At 37.9% G+C, this 15132-nt stretch overlaps 1 protein-coding gene across 1 annotated transcript; it reads left to right on the forward strand.

Annotated features, from left to right (window-relative positions):
• The first annotated feature begins 4477 nt into the window (after positions 1–4477).
• Positions 4478–14666, forward strand: LOC125303595 (carboxypeptidase A2-like). Its single transcript, XM_048257419.1, has 11 exons — positions 4478–4548; positions 4694–4775; positions 4950–5084; positions 5176–5274; positions 6583–6684; positions 6774–6875; positions 10725–10835; positions 13613–13703; positions 13795–13994; positions 14131–14215; positions 14436–14666. The coding sequence occupies exons 1-11, from the start codon at positions 4478–4480 to the stop codon at positions 14621–14623; spliced, it is 1266 nt and encodes a 421-aa protein (XP_048113376.1). The 3' UTR covers positions 14624–14666.
• The last annotated feature ends 466 nt before the right edge of the window (positions 14667–15132 follow it).

Consider the following 15132-nt stretch of genomic DNA (forward strand, 5'->3'; position numbering starts at 1 on the left):
CCATGTACCAAGTTTGGTTTTGATACATGCAACGATTGCTGAGATATGAGCTCACTTCCTGTTTGGCGGCTTTTCGATTTCGATTGGATGTGACGGGCGAACGCTTCTATCAATTGTTACAGAAATAAATGAAGTGACAAGGCATGGTCTGAAGATGGTCTGTGCCAATTTAGGTGAAGATCAGATGAAATTTGTGACCTGTGCGAAATTGTTGGTGTTTTTGATCAAATCAAATATGGCGGCCGAATAAATTATATTGATGTGAAAAGTTGCCCTCAGTTGACCTAAGGACCTTTCACAGTATTACCAGACACCACTAGTACAATTTAATTTTAAGCAGCAGCTACAGGCTAAAAGGCATGTTTGTGAATTACAGCACCCCGTAGAGGTCAAAGGTCACCAAATTTCTTGAGGGTCCTCCTGATGGGGTCATGAGTCAATGTACCAAGTTTGGTTTTGATACATGCAAGGGTTGCTGAGATATGAGCTCACTTCCTGTTTGGTGGCTTTCACCAAGAAATTTTGATTGGCTTTTACGGGCGAACGGTAATACTTCCGAAGACAAAAAGTGATAACTTTTGTGAGGCTTGGTCTGAAGATGATCTGTGTCAAATTTGGTGGGAATCAGAGAAAGTATGTGACCCCTGATACATTTTAAGTGTTTTTGATGAAATCCCAAATGGCGGAAAATCCATCATGGCGGAAAATGACGTCATAGTGTGCGTTGAACTCGGCTTGGTCCAAGGATTCCAACAATACCTGACTTTTGAAATTCGGACCAACAGGTCAAAAGTTACGAGCATGAACGCACGTCCAACTTTGGCCTGTTGGTGGCGCTAGAGGGTTCGAGTTGCCGACATGAAACTTGGTGACATGAATCATGGGGCCGTCCCCAATCAGTGTGCCAAATTTCCCAACTTTTTACCATACGGTTCTATGGGCTGCCATAGACTCCCATTGTATATAATAATAATAATAGGAAAACGTAGAAACACAATGAGGTCCTCGCAGCTTCGCTGCTTGGCCCCCAATAATAATAGGAAAACGTAGAAACACAATGAGGTCCATAAAATTACTGTATCTAATCTCTGTGATCTTCAGAGTTAGGCCACACATTTTCATCAACATCGCATCTGATATTATCCAAAGCGATGCACCTGGGATAAAACCATTTGGTAGCAGAAACAGAGGTTTTTATACTGTATCTAAGGTTTGGAATATTGTGTTTGCTATTGTGGGATGTTGTGTGTTAACATTCGTAAATACTACAAAAACAATCGATAGTTTTGTTGGGAGGTATAGCTTGTCTGTTAAGAAAATGTAAGCATTGTGGAAATGTGTTCACTGGCTGCATATTGTGTGGAAACGACATGAAATGTGTGAATGGTATGGCCACAAAAGACCGATGCTGTGCTAATTATAACCGCCGCTGGCGAAGCTAGCGAAACTGCAAAAAAAGCATTTTTTCCTAAATAACTACCTGAACCGTGGCACTGAGGATGAAGAATCTTTTATGGTATGTTGGTCTCAAGGGCCCACATCAACCTGGCCCATAATCACTCATTTGTGATTTGCACCCCCCCGGTAAAAAATGAAAATGCAATATTATTCTGCTTTAATCGCCCCTATCTTCAGTTAAGATGTTCAGAACTGCACCAAATTTTATGTGTATGATTGACCTGGCATTCTCTGGGGGTATGCCAAGTTTCGTAGAATTTCATCCATGGAGGGGGTCTAAAAAAATTAGGTTATGTGTACATTTAGTGACTGTACACTCATTGGCCTGTAGATGGCGGTGCACACATATACACATGCACACACACACAGGCACCCACATACTATCGGTATTAGAACGGCCGATACATAATTACAAATTCAGTAGGATTAAAAGAAAGCCAGAATAAATATTCATCATCATCATCATGGCTGCATTTCCAGTATTGGCGATAAGTAGTCGTTTGTCCACTAGATGGCGCATCGTTGCAGTGAGACGTAATTTTGTTGGAAGTTAAAAGTGGGTTGGAAAAACAATGGACGCTTCCTACAAGGACTGTAATTTACCGCAGAGAACATCTAATAAGGATAGGACGATGTTCAAATGAAATGTAATTCCCATTTCTTCTTGAAGCCGAAATAAATCTGAGGATGTTTATCGGACATGCTTGTTTTTTTTTACTGCAGGTACGTTAATCTTATAATATCAATAAGGACCTAGGTAATGTTACCGTTAGCGTTGGTTGAGTGATGGAGGCCAATTTGATTGATTGCATTTGTAGAAAACTATAAATGCGGTTATACCAAGCAAATTGATAGCAGCACTGTAATTGTATCTTTCGACTGTCATTTATTGCACGTGCTACAAAATAATTCTGTGCAATGGAAAATTTACCAACGTTACACCGGTCTGATACAGTTTTGCCTACATCGTGAGACTGAGACGCCTGTTTATTTTGTTTTAAGTCGTGCAGGGTGTGAGAGGGGAATCGATGTGCTTTGATTCCAGCTTGGTAGTTGTAGTCTGTGAAATTAAAAGCACGCGGTGTGTGAAGTATCCAAACAATGACACCTTCATTTCATTATGGCTGCTTTAGCAACACACCTTAAGCTACTGTGTAGTGGGTCCCATTTAGAAGTGGCTACTTCATTCGCGCTTTCCTTGATTCATGGAGCTGCGTGAATTTTATAACTTTTCGCCACGATATGGCAGTTTAAGTCCGCTTGATACTGTAAGGCATAAGCCATTGGTTTCCAAAGGAGATTTTATTTGTGTCGCCAGCATAGCCTATTGACAATTTATGTTGTAAATACATGTAGGCCTACCTTATAAGCCTACCTGTAGCTTAGGGAAGCTAACAGCTTTCTATTAGGATCTAGTTTGTTAGTTACAGTTTTGTCATAACTCCCTGATGCATTTTTGCATTTAGAATAGCCAGAGCGTGGATATCTCAATCGAAAATTAAACAATATCGGTGCCTATGGACTAGGCTGGGTGAACCCAGCCTGATCTGCCCGCTATTTACTTTTGATTTCTTAAAAGATTGAGCTTGGTCTGATGAAAGCCAGACTAGCCATGGACCTCAGTTACACAATGCAAGGGAACATGAATCAGCCTATATTTGCACGAACAATAACGGACAACAGCTCTTCAACTTTGGCCCGTTAAAATGTGTATGAACAGTCTAGCGACGCATTTCATCAAGGCCCATTTGGACATGTCAGTTATTTGCACCACTGGTTAGATGTAAAACAGCATTTCGTTTCAGACTACTGTTACTTAATTTGTGCATTAACAATAACGTTTCAGACTACTGTTACTTAATTTGTGCATTGACAATAAAGTATTACATGAACTAAAGATGACTAAAATCTTATGTAGAAGAAGAAACATTCACAAAAAATCCATCCATCCTAAAATGACCTTTGTTTTTGATAGCTGTTGAAAACGGCATGGAACTGACAGAGATGTTTTTGTTTATAAATACATAAAAAATAAATAAATAACATTATGCTGATACCTTTTGCTTTTCCCAAATACAATGTAGCCTACAGGTGTAAGTGACCTTTCATCAATCCAGTTGCAATGGATGAACTGTGATGAACTGCCCTACTTGTGATTGTTTAGAGATTTTAAAGGTTTTATAACAATGCTACATCTTCTTTGGCTATTCTACAATCTATTCACCTTTTCAGCACCAGTATGCTACTTTCTGTGCAGCCGCACACACACACTCAGGCATGCCAAACAAGCATACACAAAAGTTTCAAGAGTGGGGGATGGAGTAAAATATGGAGACAAATTGAAGTGTGATTTATTTTCGCGGAACGGATGTACAGGACTGAGCGGCGGTCATATTGTGTACTGCTATGCGGTACATCTAGTTGTGTTTAGAGTTTTGAAAATGTGACAACTGGTTAGACAAACGCTTGTTAGCGACTGAAAAAAACTGTCATATAACTTGCTCACAACAAGACCAAAAGAGCACATGATTGAAATATAGACAGTACACATACATGGTCTTCTCTCATGGGCCCCCTGTATATATTAAGGAATAACATTTATTTATTCAGGATACATGATTCATTCACAAAGAAAATTGGTTTCCTTAATGGTTGGATTTATTTTCATTTTTTAAAATTAAGGAATTAAGATCAATTTCCAAAAGATTATTTTTTTATTCCTCCTTTTTTTAGTCAACTTTAGCATAGATTCTTAACTTATGCACAGCACTGTATATGTCAAATTGACAGCCTAAATGGACACTAGGAGTAAATGTTAGAACTGATAAGTTGTGATAGATATGCCTGAAAGTGAGCAAAAAGTTCAGTCCTTAAAATATCAATATTGCAAAACACAGGTAAGAGAAACTGATATGTAAATCCAGCTGAATAAACACTGTGAGAACTCGCCATATGTCTGCATGGGTATAAAATCCATCACATCTACTCACCACAGAGTTGTGTCTTGTGTGTAGTTAAGATGAAGATGAGAACCTGTCTGATTTTCATTGTGCTTGTTGTAACAGGTCAATGCAACAAGGTCTTCATTGGGTGGGTTTAGTTTACATCTGAAAATGATAAACAACTGCTTACTGTCTTAGAGTAGAAAAACTAAACTAATGTAAAATTTATAGTAGATTGAGTGTAGTCCAGTTGTGCTCTGTAAATGCATGAATTTTCTATTTGCAAACTTTAGAGACCAAGTGCTCAGAATCCATGTGGAATCTGATCAGCACATTGAACTCCTTCAGGCACTGGAGAAGGAACAGGACTGGGAGGTTTGTTAACCAAAAGAATTCTGATATTAAATCCCTGTGAATCAGTATCCATTCTGGCTAAGGATAAACATTTTTGTAAAAAAATAATTGATCACTCTAAAACACATTTAGATGTTAAAGAACTAAACTTTACGTGCCACAGCAGGTTTGACTCAAAATTCCTTTATCTCCCAGCTTGACTTTTGGCTGCATCCTGTCTCTTCTGAGCTGCCAGTCGACATTCATGTACCTTATGCTAGTCTAAATGCTGTAAAAGATTACCTCAAGGACAACAACATCCCATTTTCTGTAATGATCAACAATCTACAAGTAAGTCTGACATTCATGTATATAGATTTAGCATTGAGGGAAATGTATACAACATGATAGACATTATGCTGTGACCTTCTTATCCTATCAGGAAATGCTAGATGAAGAGCAGGCAGAGATGGAAAAGAACAATGGGAGGGAACGCAACTTGAGGAGTTTCAACTTTGGTGCTTATCACAAACTTGAAACAGTGAGTGAAAATCAGCATGTGTACACTCTCAAAATACATACCTACATACTCTGGTGTTCAAATAAGATTTCATCAAACTTCACAGCTTTCATCAGCCTCTATGTTCATTCAAATTTTACATTTGCCACAATCAGATCATTTTGTGTAAAATCAGACAGAAAATGGTTGCAGTATTCACTAGCCACGTTTACATGGACAGTTGTTTAGTCATTCCGATTAAACTATTCCGATTTGAAAATTTTGTGCAGTCTGTTTACATGGGTGTTCTATTCCGTTCAGGTGCTCTCAAGTGCTTTAGAATTTTTGATCGGAATAGCTGTTGTTGCCTACTTTACCTTGAGAAGATACAGCTGGCAATCCAGTTGACCGTATATTTGGTTGTTCAACCAGAATAGGAACAGACTACACCACCTCTTTCATTCTGATTAAAATTCTGATTCGGATCAGGCATTCTGATTCGGATCAGGCATTTTTATTCCGATTGAGGTGTTCATATGAGAATTTTTATTCCGATTGAACTGTTATACCGTTTCTAATTGGATTAAAAGTGCCCATGTAAATGTGGCTACTGTCTCAAATTTTGCTCAAAGTTTGTCTATCTTTAGGTCCCAAACCTAATACCTGTAAAGTATGTTTTGTTCAATGTCAATTATGCCAAAGAATGTTTTGTTGTACCAATATTTTAGATCTGCACAACAAATAAACAGGACTAAAATGGTATGTGAGGTAGCCAGTAGGAACACAACCTGCCCAAATAGAGCTCAACTATGTCGAGGAGAAATAGGTTAGGCAAAGAAGAGATCTTTTTTTTTTGGAGTTTCGCAGTAACTGGATTTTAAATAATGTAACTATGTATTAATAGCCTGGGAATACCCAAACGACCTCTCCGCAAATTTCAGATATGCTCTGCAGGTCTGTCTGACCAAGTGGCCATTGAAGCCCATTTCCAATGTTTCTAAAACACAGGCATGCAAATACAATCTGGCATGAACTTGTATTTCTTTGGAATTGAGTAAACAACTGCATTTAAAACCTTTGTTTACAAGGTTGCGACACTTCTGAAATGATTTGGTTAGAGTTTAATGCCCCAATTAAGTTTAATTTCACTGCTAGTTATGCCCCTGCTGGAAGTCATAAGTCCTTGAGTCCCAAATGAACCTTGAGAAGGGTCTGGTGTCAACGTCCACGAGGCTAATGTAATAACGTAAATCTAAACAACTAAGAAATACTAACTATGCTGTCATTACTGCTGTACCCAGTTGAAGTGTGAGTGTTTTCTGTTGTGATCTATTAAATTTCTCCATGCAGATCTACAGCTGGATGGACACTCTTGTAGCTGATTATCCCAATGTTGTATCTAAAGAACAAATTGGATTGTCCTATGAGAATCGTCCAATGTATGTCCTGAAGGTATGTGAAAGTTTAAAATGTTTTGTGTGCATGTGTACATGTCTACAATTTTAAAAAAAGAAAATAATATTTTACTGTTCCACATGTAGTTCAGCACAGGAGGAACTAAAAGGCCTGCCATTTGGATTGATGCTGGTATCCACTCCAGGGAGTGGGTGTCTCAGGCCAGTGCTGTATGGATTGCCAACAAGGTGAATACAGGGCAACTGATTCTGTTTTTTTCCCTTCTTTTTTCAAATAATGAAAATGTATGACTATATAGCACCCGTCATACTATATTGTGGCTATATTTGCACCCTTGGCAAAGATGAGCAAAAAGTGCTGTACAAAATTCACCTTTTTTGGTAATTAATTTAATCTCTCACTAGAAATGTATGAGAAATTCAGCCTTTAGTTAGATCAAATATCGGTGAGAAGAAATCTTTCATCAAGAAATATTTATTTTCAAGAAAATTAAACGGTAACACTCCATAATAAGGTGCCATAATAAATAGCAAACTAGTAATTATTTGTTAATTGTTACTAAAATATCTATTTGGCACAAGTTAATAGTTTTTTTCATCATTAATTCAATATTAGTTGTTTGCATAAAATCTGTATGTTAATATTTTAACAAATCTATTAACTAATATTGTATTAATATTTGTTAATAGTTAACTAAATGTCTTTTTGGCACTAATTAACAGTATTATTTCTTACATCATTTAAATGTTAACTGTTTATTTACAAACTATATACTAATATAAAAGTTAATGACATATTATTATTTATCTAGCTTTTCTGATTAGCTTTGTGGAGAATTTATGGAATTTATGGTTTATGGTCTTGTGGGGTGTATAAGGCACCCTACTGCCAGTGGTTGGTTGTGTGAGAGTTTGCACACTTCTTCCACTTCATCCTTCTTGGATACCTTTGTGGTTGGCTGTCCTGTAATTGGTGACTCTGTCTAGTGTTTGAAAGTAGTGTACTCTTTGCCTTTGGAAGTACTATTTGGTTGCTGCTTGAATTTGGTGAAATTCAGGGGAGGGGTGTAACAGAGTTAGAAATATAGTTTAGTGTTTGTATGTGATTTTCGCCGTAATTAAGCAGCTTTTTTGAGATTGGTGTTTTGGAGCCCCCTTTGGAGAAACGGTGTACTGCAGCTCTGCTGCGTTTTGTCTTTGCATTGTTGCCATAGCTGATCAGAAGCGGTATGCTTTGCATTGGGCAGGTTGACTGTATAAAGCACTCTCCACTTTGTTTTAATTTTGTAACTGTAAAATGTTGTTTACGTTGGAAACTTCGATATACCACCTGTATTATATGACTTTACATGTATTGTTAGGATTTGGTAGCAATTCTAGCAACTTAGAGAACGTTTATTAATGTTTTCATTATGACCACGAGTTCATACACACGAGTCTAACGTGACTAGCTGTAAACTCCACTAGCAACTTTCCATGCATTCAGTGTAGTTTAGCTTAGTGCTCATGGAAAGTGCAATTCAGTCTAGCAGCAAATGAATGTACATTTAGTTTAGCATTATGTTTATGCATTACCTCCGTATGGTCTACGTCTGTGAGTGTTTAGTGAGTCTCAGAATATTAATAAACTCGTTTTGTGCACCTGAACATTCCATGTCGCACGTCTCCCTTGCTAGTAGGGCTGACAGTGATGATAGATAGATAGATAGATACTGTAGATAGATACTTTATTGATCCCTAGGGGAAATTCAAGAATAGGTATGGGAATCATGCATGTAATATAGCCCATTCAACTACTTCTTTTTATTTTGCTTGTGCAGATGCTGTTTTATGTATGCCAGTGCCTGAAGGCATGTTTTGTTTTAACTTTTCCTAAAGGAATAAATGCGATAAGCCAGTTTTGGTCTCAGTCCCTTCACTGTCTGACTAATAGTTATATATTACTAATATATTAATTAAGCTTAACCAACTTTATTATAAGGGTCCCCCATACTGATAGTTATATATTACTAATATATTAATTAAGCTCAACCAACTTTATTATAAGGGGCCCCACGCTTATAGCTATATACTACGAATATATTAATTAAGCTTAACCAACTTTATTGCAAGCGTTTCTGGCGCCGACAAGAGTGGCGGCATGTCATGGTAGCTCCGTGTTTTTTTCTTGAATTTCCCCTTCGGGATCAATAAAGTATCTACCTATCTATTGTAAGGGTCCTATGGGGAGTGGTTCATATTGGGATAGGCAGAAGCACAGTTTAATATCAATTAGTTAAATAATAATAAGTCATTAACTTTTCTATTAACATATAGTTTGTAAATAAACATTTAACATTTAAATGATGTAAGAAATAACTGTTAATTAGTGCCAAAAATACATTTAGTTAACTATTAACACATATTAATACAATATTAGTTAATAGATTTGCTAAAACATTAACATACAGATTTTATGCAAACAACAAATATTTAATTGATGATGAAAAAACTATTAACTTGTGGCAAATAGATATGTTAGTAACAATTAACAAATATTAACAAAGGGTTAGGTAATTACTAGTTTGCTATTTATTATGGCACCTTATTTTGGAGTGTTACCAATTAAACAATTGTGCTAGCCTGGGTGCCATTCCAAACTTAGTCCCGCCCACAACATTTGAGGTCGGGAAGTTCGGTCAGGCATTGCTCCATTGTGGAGGAAGTATGCTCGCCCTAGATCGGGCGGACCAATCAAATCGGGCTTTACGACGATGGACAGGTGAGCAACAGCGCCTGGTCTATCACGTCATCTGAGCACGCTTAGATTAGGTTTATATTTGAAACAAAAACGCTGTGGCTAGAAGGATGGCTTTTAAGACCCTATATGGAAAATGCATAATATTTAATGAGGTTTTATCACAGGAAACGATTATTTCTGAAAACTTTGGCCAAAGTTGAGATGTGGGAAAACTCGTGGTTTCACTTTCATCAAGGGAAAACAGCGCTGTTGCATTGCGACATGTTCCCTCGTTCGTTTGAAATCTCTGATTGACCATCTGTTCGAGGGATTTGCGACAGCCTTTCCCGGCTGTTTAACATGTTTGTAGCATATCAGTGTTCAACAGAATTATTTTTAAAAACGGAGGGGATATAGGCTATCAGTTTTTTCCTAATAGCCTACCCTACTAGGCCTACGTATCTCTTAGATTTCGCTAATGAGTGTTGTAGGCTAGTAGTTATTGACGGCACTAACTTTTACAAAAGACCAGAAAACAATGTGAAGGCATTTGTGGAGAAGGATGGTTTGTGTGTTTTCTTCCTACACCTCACGGTAAGCTATTTTGTTGCTCTGATTGATTAGGTCTATCCAATTGAGTGCAGAGGCATCCCCCCCCGTATCGGTTGAAACACGCCCCATAATTAAGTCCCAATGGAGCAGTATCAGACTCATATTCTGGCTAGAATTGAGTGTGACTATGTCAGGCTACAATTGTGCCACAATTACTATCACAAAGCTTAACAACAAAATGTAACTGAAGCATTTTTCCGTAACAATTTCCATGAAGGTCACTTATAATGAGTTATGCATACATTCACCTTATAATGTGATGTATAGTTCACAAACAAGCATAAGACTCTATAGCATTCGTCATAATTCATTATGAACTGTTGCTTTAATGCATTAGAACTAATGGTTATACCAGATTATATCATTATGGACCAAAAATCTCAGGTCATTTTGTATAATGCATTATACACTATCGTTCAAAAGTTTGGGTTCACTTAGAAATTTCCATTCCACTCCATTTTAATCAGGGCAGCAGTTTTCAGATTGCATTATGTGCTTAGGGTTCTCCAATGTTTTCTCAGTTAGCCTTTTGAAATTATCAGATTAGTAAACAGAATGTGCCTTTGGAACATTGGATGAATAGTTGCTGATAATGGGCAATGTAGGTATTGCATTAAAGATCAGCCATTTCTTTCTACAACAGTCGAGAACCTACCTTTTTCTCCAGTTTCGTGCAATCTTCATGCATGGAACAACCTTAATTCTTAGTGTGTGTGTGTGTATGGATACATTTGTTTTGTCTTTAGATTGCCTCAGACTACAATAATGATCCCACAGTGACAAATCTCCTGAATGCAATGGACATCTACCTGATGATCATCACCAATCCTGATGGTTATGTGTACTCTCACACGAATGTAAGTCTTGTATCTGACTAGTTGTACATATTCATAAGTGTATTTTGCATGCCTTTATATTATGTACATTAACTGTCAAAATAACACATTCATTTTGATGAATTAATCATAGGATAAATAATGCATTAAAGAAAATGAACACATTCCGTAATGAACACATTAATCACATTCCGTAGTGACCCTTGACCCAGTAGGCTACAGTTCTAGTCACATTTACTGTAGTGACTGAAGGAGGTAGATGAGAAAACGCTTCAGTTCAGGTTCCCACTTTGGAACTTTACACTTCCATATTGAGAGTGTTCATTTGAAAATAACAAATGGGCGACCTTGCTAATGTTCATAGGGTAGCTAGCCAGAAGGCTAAGTACGACACGGTGGCACGACACGGTGGTCTGTTAAGTAAGGGATAACGGCCGCCGAGGTGTCCTGTTATACGGAATTAATGGACGAGGGCGAGTGGCAAAAAACTCCCCGACGCGCAGCGGTTGCCACTGTAAAGCAAAGGAAACACACGGTTTCGTTTAAAAAGAAGCTCAAGTTCAGCTTGTTGTACACCTTCCATTGGCCAGCGATAGCATGGACAGTTAGCTTGTTTACACTTGATTCCATTGTTGCGAAGCCTGCAACCGTAATAATAATATATAATAATAATATTTATTTATATAGCACTTTTCAAGCATTGAGCACAAAGTGCTTACAGACAAACATGAATGAAGAGCATTTTTTCTATGCACAAAGTGCAACAAAAGTGCTTCACACACAAGACCCAAACAATCAATCAATCCAGTCAATCCAGACTCCAGGCAGCAGAGCTGGCAGCTCGCAGGTCAATCCAGTGTTCGCGGCAGCGGAGAAATCGCTTTCCGAGCGCAGCGCCGTTCACGGCTGGAGTACACCAGAGGCCCAGGACAAAAGCCAACACCAACGTTAGCCATGACTAGGTCCTCAGCCCAATGGACTTTAACGTTAAGTTAACTTAACGTCACAGCATCAACAGACTTGTCAGCAAATAAAGGACTAAGAATAACACAAAAACTACCCAAAAATAACACAAATAAAGAGAGAATACATTTAACTAGACAAAAAATACAAAAAAATAAACAGAACATTACATAAAATTACGAACATTACATAAAAACAAACAAAAACATGATGCTAGACGGAGCGGCGTGTCTCGCCAGCGTCCCCGTAACCTAGCAACTAGCATAGTCCTACTATGGTTGTTATAGTTACCATTCATATTTTGGCATTGATATGGAACGGTGTCCTGTTAATCAGAATTAATAGCCACCCCACCAGCCAATCAGAAAAGAGTATTTCTTCTCTCCGGGTGATAACAGAAATGAATGCACGGTCGTAGCCTAATAAGGCCCGACGTGCAGCGTAAGTGCGTTCATTTCTGTTAACAGACCACCGTGGAGTCCATTATCCCACATATTCCACTGTTGGTACTTGCTTTATGTTCACTTCCTGTTATAATTTAAACATTTTAATCGCTAGAACTGTCTTGTTTGTAGAACTACTTTTTCCCGACACATTTCAACTAATTTCTCAACTTCCAGGACAAACTGCCGTTACTAGTTCTAAATGGATGGTTGCTACGGCCAAAGACCAGTCGTTAGTTCCATCTCTCCCGTTGTCAAGCGGACATATCCCAGGATTCTGATGAACTTTAGCTTTGAAACATCGCTATTACTTTGCCTACTGCCATCCATCTAGCTAAAAGCCACCTCCGTCATATGCTACAATGTTGCTATGTTCTGAACGTCTGTATTATACAGCTCGGATGCAATGTGACAGTTCATTTAAACTTCACAACGAGTTCGGCGAATTAATATACAAGTGTGATACGGCCAAAAAAATGGATCTAGGCCTACTTCATAGTCTAGGTGTTCAAATAACATAATGTTAATGGTCGTTCTAAATTACGTAGGACAACAGGAAATTCAACCAAGCAGTGTGGAATAACGTCATGTAGTTTACTCAAAGGTACTCTGGGAAGTACTGTTCAATATCACAATCACCTGTGCTTATGAGTATAACATTAACAAACAATGAAGTGACTTATTTGTGGATGGAACATTATATCGAGTGACGTCACAGTAGTTCAAGAACGCACCATTGGGCCAGTGAATGGAATATATTTACGTTCAAAAAACCCAGAAGGAACTGTTGACAGGAACATTGTTCTCTGCAATTTCTGCATTAAGGAATTTCCTTAACATGGGAGTTCATCAAGTCAGAAATATCACCTCAACAGGAAGTAACCCGGAGCTACAAGCTAGTACACCCCTTGATGATATAACAGCCAGCCTTGTCAAGCTACTCCCGACCATTCAGAAGCAAACCTATTGTTTATTTTACCAATGACCGACTAGCTAACTAACCCTTACTAAATGCACTGCATTACCTCAGTGTTACTGAACACATTATTGTGCAAGCTTTTTATAATGGATATTTCAGTGTAAAGTCATAGATTTAATGTAGAATCAACACAAACACTATTAATGTAGAATCAACACCAATGCTGTTTAATAGTGTCTTTTTAACAATAAAAATTAAGGGCAATTTGAATTTATTTTTAAAAATATTTATATTGGTAAATATTATAATGCTTCCTACCACATTTGGGTCCAAGTCCCCACAGGACTAGTTTTTGGGGTTCAAACAAACTCTCTTTGGTTTTATAAGCCTTTTAAGATCTCCAAGTCATCCAGTTTGAGCACTAAAATTGTATTGAACTTTTGTTGTAAATAATTATATGGAATGTTCAATAGGATCGCATGTGGCGCAAGACTCGCTCAAGTAATCCTGGATCTTTGTGCCGTGGAACTGATCCTAACAGAAACTGGGACTCGGGTTTTGGAGGTTTGTAATCTACTCTGTCCTTTTGAGTAATATTTAATATACTGTTGTAACTGTGTGATGATCCTGTTCCTCTTGTCTGGATATAAATTAGGCCCTGGAACCAGTAAGAACCCCTGCTCAGACTCTTATCATGGGCCCCATGCTCATTCAGAGGTGGAGGTACAAAATGTAGTAAACTTAATCAAGACTCATGGCAACTTCAAATCCTTCATCTCCATCCATGCCTACTCGCAGCTCCTCATGTATCCTTATGGATATTCATGCAAAAATGCACCTCACCAGGCAGAGTTGGTATGTAATTCAGTAATTCCCACATCCACAGTTAGTTTTAAATTGCTCTTTTAAATTACTGGAGCTATGATACAGCACTGGAAGATTGTAACTGATCTCTATCAACATCATCACATCACTTTTTATTTTACTGTAGGACTCCGTGGGTAGAGCTGCCGTGAATGCCCTCAGCTCCTTGTATGGGACAAGTTATAAAGTGGGAAGCATTTGCAATATTATCTGTAAGTTCCAAATTATTTTTACAATACAGAAAAACAGATATTTGAAAGAAGCACCAATGCACGAGATCATGTTGTAATACTTTGAAAGGGCCCAGAAGAAGCTGGGTACTGATTCTAGGCAGAAAATAGCTAGATTTAATTTTAGTTCTCAGGTACAAGATCATAGTCTGTTAGCTGTTTCATTAAATGTAATCCTTCATATCTTATTTTCCCTTAATAGATCAAGCAAGTGGTGGAAGCATTGATTGGTCTTACGATTTTGGGATCAAGTACTCATTTGCTTTTGAGCTTCGTGACACTGGTCGCTATGGTTTTGTGTTGCCAGCAAGTCAGATCATTCCAACTGCATCTGAAACATGGTTGGCTTTGAAGCACCTAATGATGTATACTCATGAACATCCATACTAAAGTGCAATATGTTGCTTTAAGGCACAACCGTAAAGAAATAATAATAAACACAGTTTGTTAAATGTTTCAATACTCCTGGTCTTACTATTAACTCATACCAATCCAAAACACTTGATCGTTTCTAAAGCTTAAAGCTGTAGTTGGCAAGATTTTGTTGATCATAATTAAACGGGAATAACGCGAAAACGACAAGGACCAGCGACACAAAACTAACACGCGCACTACACCGGTTCGGGCCTGAATTTTTGGAAGAGTCTCTGCTGGGAGGTAGGAAGGTAGAAATACATTGATTAATGAGGTAGTGGGCATTTCAATTAGTGCTGCAACACGTTGTGTCTCTGAAAACGTAGATTTGCTCATTATTACACATAATCTTGAATTTTATCAACCAAAATGATGGGCAAAATCACATAATGATTCAAAATATACATGCCAACATCAAACACCACATATGCCTCAGTAATAATGAGGTTTGGATTATTTTCTGGGCTCTTATGAGTGGTTTAACA

The sequence above is a fragment of the Alosa alosa genome, chromosome 11 (assembly GCF_017589495.1).
Source record: "Alosa alosa isolate M-15738 ecotype Scorff River chromosome 11, AALO_Geno_1.1, whole genome shotgun sequence".
Classification (NCBI taxonomy): domain Eukaryota; kingdom Metazoa; phylum Chordata; class Actinopteri; order Clupeiformes; family Clupeidae; genus Alosa; species Alosa alosa.

Bases quoted from the DNA above. Each gene is read 5' to 3' on its own strand.
- LOC125303595 (XM_048257419.1), top strand. From the start codon at position 4,478: ATGAAGATGAGAACCTGTCTGATTTTCATTGTGCTTGTTGTAACAGGT. The intron at 6,685-6,773 runs GTATGTGAAAGT...TTCCACATGTAG, and splicing joins GTCCAATGTATGTCCTGAAG to TTCAGCACAGGAGGAACTAA. The intron at 13,995-14,130 runs GTATGTAATTCA...ATTTTACTGTAG, and splicing joins CACCTCACCAGGCAGAGTTG to GACTCCGTGGGTAGAGCTGC.